The sequence below is a fragment of the Vigna radiata genome, chromosome 3 (genome assembly GCF_000741045.1).
Source record: "Vigna radiata var. radiata cultivar VC1973A chromosome 3, Vradiata_ver6, whole genome shotgun sequence".
Classification (NCBI taxonomy): Eukaryota; Viridiplantae; Streptophyta; class Magnoliopsida; order Fabales; family Fabaceae; genus Vigna; species Vigna radiata.
The window spans coordinates 1,581,944-1,590,438 of NC_028353.1; the positions used below are offsets into that span (position 1 = coordinate 1,581,944).

Consider the following 8,495-nt stretch of genomic DNA (forward strand, 5'->3'; position numbering starts at 1 on the left):
TGCAACTTCACAACAAGCATTAAGAGAAGGAATTAAACACTAACAATCAATGAAAGAGATATATATTCATTCAAAACAAAACGCTTTACATAAGAGTTTAGTGGTTACATCAATCCCCCAACAATAATGAAACTAGCTCTCCATGAATGGAAAGCTCAAGCTTACAACAATTGTGGAAATGGAAGAAGAAAGAAGACCCAAGGATGAAGAAGGACTGTTCCCACAGCTCCTAACTCGCCTCCAAGAGCTCCAAAATGAGAGAAATATGTCTGGGTAGCAAAAGATGCTAAGCTCTTCGCGCCCCTAAGTGAAATAGGGCAAATCTGCCATGTTAGCAAAGTTGGCGCTCAAGCCCCCCAAAAATTGGGCACTCAGGCACACGACAGTCAGACTCAGGAACTGGTGCACTGGCGCTCAAGCCCCATTAGGCCAAGGGAGCTCGAGCCTGATTTCAGCAGATTTCTTGTTCTTCACTTTTGTTACTCTTCTTGCTTTTCTTGGTTTCCAATGCTTTCATTTGATGCATAGACTTTTTCCAATTCCATTAAGCACATAAAAGCAAGGATTAGTGAGCAAAATATCTCATTAAAGCTTGGGTGCAACCACTTAACAAACTAAAAGAAAACTAGGATTTACAAGGTAAAAAGTTAAGAAAGGGTTGATATTTTCTCTTAATTCATCACTGAAATCATGGTAAAATATGTTATTATCAGTTATCATCATAAGTTTCATGCATGCTTATGCTATTAAAAGACAACTAACCAATTATGATTAGAGGGATCAGTGACATAAAATATTTGTCGTATCTGATATGTCATAACAAATTGTTCAGTAATGAAAGTAGAAAGGAAAAGAAAGAACAAAACAATTTTATACAAGATTATTAATTTAATACTGAAAAATTAAATTTACACTATTGGAAGGTATGAATTTATTGGTTGTTTGATTTTAAGATATTACATTTTTTCTCTCCACATTACTTTTGAACAAGTTAATAAGTTAAGTATCACAGTAAACATATGGTAAGAAATATAATTAACTTTATATATAGTTTTTAAATGTTATTTTAGAGTATATATGGCAGCCACATATCTTTATAGGAAACTACATAAACACACCAAAAAAATTAAGCAGAAAAATTCACAAAATACAAAGAGTAGTAAATCATAAATATATTTAATAAGATATCTAAAAATGGACTTCCCATATTGTAATTCGTGATTTAAATGTGTGGTTAACCTTACTTTCATAAAGCTCAATGTATAAATAGATATATATAAATGAGTAACGCGACTCTATAGATAGAAGTAATGACCCGTTAAACTACTTAACCAAAATTAAGGGCATCAAGAAACATAACGCGATGCATAATTCACTCAAAGAACAGTGAAAAATGGGTTGGTTTTCAAAGATTTACACTGTTGCGATCTCTTTCGTTGGTTTCATAATCTGTCACGGCTTGGCTCTCTCAGTCAGTTTATATGACAAGGAATGCGTATCTGAACAAGTTCTACACGATGGTGACACTGTTTCTGGGAATTTCGTAGTCATTGACTACGATATATTTTGGAGCTCAGACCATCCAGGAATCGATTTCAGTGTAAGCTACCCACACTCTGAATCCATTTCTTAAATCATGTCTCTTGAAGACGTGTATACGCTGATGCATATTTGTTGTGGTTTCTCTCAAAATGTATCATAATATGCAGGTTACATCTCCGACAGGGAGTTTGGTGTACTCTATGAAGGGAACATCAGGGGACAAATTTCAATTCAAAGCCGCAATACATGGAATATATAAGTTTTGCTTTCAAAACCCTGCTTCAACGCCAGAAACAGTGTCTTTCTACATTCACGTTGGTCACATCCCAAATGAACACGACTTAGCCAAAGATGGTCAGTAGTACCAGCAAGTTTCATGTCATGTTGTAATAAGAAGGTTCAAATGATTCAAATATGAACAAGCATTTTACTATTAGCATGCATGGATATTATGTATATTTGTGATTCAATTTGTTTACTGAGTTTTGGTTTTGGGTTCAGAACATTTGGATCCCATTAATGTGAAGATTGCTGAGTTGCGAGAAGCACTGGAGTCTATTATAATAGAGCAGAAGTACTTGAAAGCACGTGATACTAGACATCGACACAGTAAGTTAATCTCGATTATTATAATTTCATGGTGATTCTAATTTATTCGACTAATTTGCTGCATTAATTTTGTAATTGCAGCAAATGAAAGCACCAGAAAACGTGTGGTTTTCTACACAATCTTGGAGTATATTTTGTTCGCTGCAACCAGCTTATTACAAGTGATGTACATTCGACGTCTCTTCAGCAAATCATTTGCTTACAACCGAGTATAGGTTTATATATAATGACTCACCATAGAACTCTGAATATTTTTTTTTCATTCTTTTCAATTATCTTGTAACTCTTTTATAATGTACAATTGACATCGTAATGTTATTATCAAGTTATCTACATTTCCCATACTTTGTCAAATAGGATAGTTTATTTTTTAATAAATTTACATACACTTTTTCTATAATACTCTAATTAAGTTAACTTCATATAATTTAATTTTTTTGTATAAACTACACTTGCATTTCATAAAGTTTAGTAAATAAAACCTATCTAATTTCAATAATTAAGAAAACCACAGGGCACACAAATTAAGTTCTATTTTGTTTTAAGTGACAAGGTATTATTAAAATTTTGTGGCTCTTCTGAGAATTAGATTAGTCATTATTACTGAGACGATCGATGCAACGTGCTTCTGCTTTATTACTGGAAACGTGCTTGTGGGATTAAAGATGGTTGGAATCTTTCTGTAAGGAGAAATTAAAAAAAAAAAAAATTATTATATAGCCCGTGATGATGTGTGAGATATTATAAGTTAATAATTTATTGAAAGTTGATAAAATGAGTATTAAAAAGAAAAGATGTCCTAAAATTAATTGGATTGTCCATATGTTACAGGGCTAGGAGGCAGGCTACACTAACAACTTAGCCTGAATCAGACACTACAGAACTTAGCTGTCACAAAAAATCACTAACCTTTTACAACGCATGCAAAGCCTCACTCAGAATCATCAGAGGAATACACTCTAACCAATTACCGATAAATATTCAACCATCCATATCTTGTTACATCAATGCATCTTTTCTCCTCTTCAAATATTATATGTAATACAGACAATACTACTTTTTCATATCTGTTTTTTATATACCCCGTTTCTGTATAATTGTCATAACCATTTTGTTATGTGAAATATCCTTTTTAAGTTTGATGTATAATTTATTTACATTGATGATGGTAGTGTGTTATGAGATTTATAAAGAAAGGAAGAAAAAGGAAGGGTGGTTGACCCGTGGGAGGGTAGAAAAGGAAAAGAGAAAGGAAAAGAAAGTGCGTTTGTTGTGTGTGTTGGTGTTTTTTTCTCGATGGCTGGGAACTGGGAAGTAACATTGAATTGACAAGTGAGGATTGTGCAATGCAATGAACACACCACTCAGAGAAAGAGAGAGAAAAGAAATATAAACATACGCATGGAAATTGTAAAGAAGCCCTCCTTCTTTTTCTTTTGCTCCCAAACCCAATAATTGTAGGCCCTGTCACTTTTTGTCCCTCTTGCTCTTCCTCTTCTCTCTCTCTCTCTCTCACTCTCCTTCTCTCTTTCTCTTCTCTTCACCACACACTCTCTACATCTTCAACCCTTTTTTATTTATCAATGTTACATTTTCTCAAATCCATTTCTTATCAATAAATAATGATTATTTTAAGTATATAAGTAATATCTTATAATAGTTTTTTTTTTATGTTGGTGTTATGTGTTATATCACATGGATACATAAATTGAAAGGGTGAAAGTAGAGAAAGGATCCCCTGCCATTGGCCTAGGTAGCTACTCTCTCATCTCTGACCCTATATAGCTAGCTAAGACAACTCCTCATCAATCATCATGCGTCTGCTCCTTCTTCCTTTTTAGCCTTCTTAGCTGTGTGCCTTTGAATTCCCTCTTCCTTGACTCTACTGTGCATGTATGAAGCTTCCTTTAATTCACTGTTACACAAGGTGGGATATGTCTTTATGATATTTATTAACCCTCTTCTCTTTTCATTTTCTATCTCTCTCTCACTCACTCACTCACTCACTCACTCACTCACTCACTCACTCACTCACTCTATATATTCTACCCTTGTTTTCCTTTCTCTCTTCACCCTCAAGCCCCTACTTTCAATCCTCCTTCCTGCTTACAAGTGTTTAAATGGTATCCACATACCATGCACCTTCTTCCCTTTTCTTTCTATCTAAATCTAGGTTTCCCAACCCTTTTCTTCCTCTTCCCTCCTACCCTATATATTTTGTCATCGAGTTATAGGTTGTGCTTCAAGTTAACTTCTTCTCATTCATCTAAACACTTGTCCATTTTTGTTGTGTCCACTTGCTTTTCTATGTGCAAGTGTGTGATCGCTCCTTTTAGGTGCTTGTCTATATATCTTTTTGTGGTTCCAGAAGAGTGTTGTGATGTTTCTTTTCTTCTTTTAAGCCTTCCTTACATATGCACCCGCAGAGAGTGGAGTTGAGCCGTTACATACACAACAGTTGGGATTTGAAGTTCGCAAAGGAAAAAGTGAAGCTGCCAGCATGATCTAGCTTTGGTTAGAGAGCAGACGAGTGCTAACCCTGACTAGGTCATGCTGTGACAGCCTCACTCCTTCCTGTTTGGGGACCCAGTAGATTCTTCAACGTCTGAAAGACACACAAGGATTAAAAGCAAAAGGTGAGTTTGTAGATAGACAGACTCACCATGAGAAAATCACTGTTAGCATCGTATATTCCTTTTTCTGAGTTTCTGTTCTGGCAGGCGTGCGTTATTAAATTTTCCCTTTTTCTTGCTTTGTCTTTTTCTTTTTTTTCTCCTCTTGCTATTACTTCTTTCACGCAACTGTTTCACTGTGTCCTGTGGACCTAACTTTTAATTTCAAGGCCGCAGATTGCTCCTTATCTTTACTTAATTAGGGTTCCTAGAACCCAAGGATCGCTATTGCTTGTGTCATTTAAGTCTCCATTTTATTGATTGGGAATTTCTTTACAATGGCTTCAATTTCAAAACCCTAGTTACTGGTTACTTTGATCTTAAAGTTTGTCTCTATGAGTGCTATGTGGTGCCGTAGATTCATAGTTTATGCGCAGCATATATATATATAAGACGTGTATCTTGTTGTATCCGTAATGCTTTGTTGGTTTAAGTTCTTATTCATTTAACTGCATAAAATGTTGAAATATTCTCTCTAAGATGCGCTTCAGTCCCGAAGCAGTGATGTTGATCCAGATGAACACTCTTTTTCTCAGGTTTGATTCTGTATTTACATCCAAGCATTGTTTAGCTGCTTATTTGACTGATGTTAACTACAATTTTTTAAAGCAGGTTATGAGGATTCTGGTTACTACATTTGTTATGCTCAATTTGTTTTAATAAGGTGGGATTCTACATTTGTTATCTTAATCTGCTACCTATGTCTATGTAAAACCAAGTGTTTCAAATCTGGATTAAAGTTAATTCTTGCGTTGAGCCGTTAATTCAGACTCTAAAAGAAGCCGTATCTTGAAGACATTGCGAAAGAGATAAGTAGGGGACTAGAGTATACCCTACTGTTGGCGCAACGAAAAGTATGAATGTATGTTTTGTGTGTATGCTATTTTACCTCTTCTGTTTTTGTCTTTCACGGTTTTGTGCTGTGAAATTTGCATACACGATATAAACTATAGAAGTATCAAAGGAAGTACTTGAGTCTGTCATGTATTATTTTGGTCATTTTTGTGACATTGGTCTGAATCAGAGCAGTTTTGAATTAGAAATTTTTTTATTCATTTCTAATGTAGTACTTTTATATCATCCTCTTTTGATCGGAAATCGTCATTTTTTAATATCTCAAATTGGATAATACACATTCCAGAAGAACGTCTTAATAAGCAAATGATATATATATATATATATATATATATTTATATATATGAGAGTACTTATTGAATGGAAGCATTATATCATAAACATCGTCCCTTTTGAGACAAAAAAGAAGATTTTCCAAATGTTGTTAAAGTTTTAGCAAGACGAAAACAAAAGAATTTGGATCTATATTTACGAATGTTCTTGGGTGATGAGTTAAGCCTATAGGATAACTGGGGAAGCTGTTTTCAGTAAAATACGATGACTCGGGAAGATATTAGGGCGACGGTGGCGGTGGTGGGGTTTTACAACATGACGGCACGGTGGTGCTCACAAGGTATTTTTTTCTAGGGCATGATGGAATAATGTGAATTTTCCAGAGTTAAGGTGGTAAACTCGAGTCACGTGAAGATTTAGGATTGATGAGAATGGGTGGCCTATAACTTTTTGTCTTATTCTTGCATTTCTTGTCATATTTGTCCAGGCACACCTTGTTCAATCAGTCAGCATACTTTCTACAAACAAAATCTTTTGTTTATCCAAAAGCAAAAGAAAAAAAGGTTTGAAATGTATTGCAGTAATTTTGATGGTAGTAGGTAGAACGTGCAAGGAATTCATGAACACGATGATAGGTTTGAGATTAAAAAGCTTGATTCATGGCTGAAGCTAAGTAGTAAGCTCCGTCAAATTACACCCTCCATGCAACTTGACTTATGTAAAACTATTTTAGATTAATAAAAAAAAATTATACTTTGCTATTTTATTACATAAAATGGTGTGAAAGGAAATTTGAAAAAGAAGAAAAGGAAAACCCCGTTGAGAAAAAGTTGTGTTTTCCAGTCCCTCTGGACCTGACCTAGGAAAGAAATGGAACCAAAAATGAACAATACAGGATGTCCAAATCACAACAAACTTTATCAAAATCAATACATCTTAACATGTTTGGTTTCCCAATCAGGTTCATACCTTCTCCCTTTGTTAAAAGTTGTTCCACCCCGTTTGTTTGGGAGATTAGACATGACTCCCAATGCCTATTTTTAAATTTTGATCGCGACCAAGAAGTGATTATTTTCTCCCCAAACGCTGTTTTCTGGCAAAGAAAAGTTTTTCCCTTCTCCAATTAAAATGTCTTTTGAGTCAAAATAAAACTTGAACAAACAATGCCTTGTTATAACAATGAACACTTGTTTAACAATGTAAGTGAAAATGAATCTTAAGAATGGGTGTGAGAGAAAAAGTACTCACATGAATTTTTTTTTATTTGTTTGGTTTTTCTTTTTCCTCTTTCCAACATGGCTCTGTGTTATGTTGAGATACTACATTTCTTTTGTGTTTGATTTGTAGGAAGCCATTGACATGGTCCCCCTATAAACTGAGTGGTTGTCACTTTAACTTTGGTTGATGTAAACTCTAAGAGAAGATGACTTAGAACTACTCAAAGACTTTGATGGATGGGTGGAACATGATAATATTTCAAATTCTTCTACTTTGGACCACGGCCATCTGTCCTACTTATGATAACAACATTATATTATTTTATTTTCTTAAGGACAACCATTCATTCATTTATTATTAATATCATTGCCTTTTCGGGTTCCTCAACTATCAATTTTAAATCAATACAAAACCCTTACTATTATTCTCACTCTATTCATTCATATCCTCCTTCTCCTCTCACCTTATTGTCTCTGTTTATTACAATAATAATGATATTTTGACAACATTTTTTACAATATTTTATCATGTGTCATTCTATGATTGATCTATGTTAATGTTTATGATTTATTTATTGTGAAATAATTTTGGATCAATCACATAATAGCATGTAGATGAGGTTAAAATGTTATTAAAAAAATGTTGTAAAGTATCATTATCTTTATTACAATTCTTTCATGATTTTATTTTCAAAAAAATGTTTTAAAAGGTTAAGAAAAAATATATATTTAAATTCTTCTTAATCTCATTTTTTAAAGATGTAAATATGTTTCAAAACAAAAACAAAATAATATGAATTAATAAGTGTTGAAACTAATCTACATAAATTAAACATTTTTATGATTTACAAAAGAAAATATCAGATCATGTAAAAGCTTCACCCGTGTATGGTGTTGTAAAAAAAAGAAAAAAGAAAGTGTAGTGATATTAAGTTTTTATAGTCATGTTGAGTATTCCCTGATAATAAGAAAAAGAAAACCTGTTTCTGCATTCCGATTTATTCAAATCTACTTGTACAATGTTAATTTATTGCTATTTAAACTCTCCAAATTTGAATTTGCCTTCCTGTTTTTTTTTTTAATAACATTTTTTGTGTGTCTAATTATATGTGATGGAGAATCTTGAGCGCATAATATAATATATGAGTGTTAGGGTTTTGAGTGACAAGATCTCACGCGTTTACTTACCGTTGGAGCTTTTGAGAAATTAAATCTTGAATCCAAGTATAAATTAATTACATATATTAATTGAATAGTTTTGTCAATGAGATGCATTAACATATAAAAGTAAAGGATTTGATTGCCAGTTTACTGTTGTAACCTTAGA

General features: G+C 33.5%; 1 protein-coding gene across 1 annotated transcript; it reads left to right on the top strand.

Annotated features, from left to right (window-relative positions):
• The first annotated feature begins 1,393 nt into the window (after window positions 1-1,393).
• On the top strand, window positions 1,394-2,366 carry LOC106756865 (transmembrane emp24 domain-containing protein p24beta3-like). The gene is made up of 4 exons (XM_014639467.1): window positions 1,394-1,600; window positions 1,710-1,896; window positions 2,044-2,151; window positions 2,233-2,366. Exons 1-4 carry the CDS (start codon window positions 1,394-1,396, stop codon window positions 2,364-2,366), a joined length of 636 nt encoding a protein of 211 aa, XP_014494953.1.
• Window positions 2,367-8,495: the final 6,129 nt, after the last annotated feature.

Coding starts and splice junctions, on each gene's coding strand:
- LOC106756865 (XM_014639467.1), top strand. CDS start 1,394: ATGGGTTGGTTTTCAAAGATTTACACTGTTGCGATCTCTTTCGTTGGT. Junction 1,601..1,709: donor ATCCAGGAATCGATTTCAGT/GTAAGCTACCCA, acceptor CATAATATGCAG/GTTACATCTCCGACAGGGAG. Junction 1,897..2,043: donor ACACGACTTAGCCAAAGATG/GTCAGTAGTACC, acceptor TTTTGGGTTCAG/AACATTTGGATCCCATTAAT.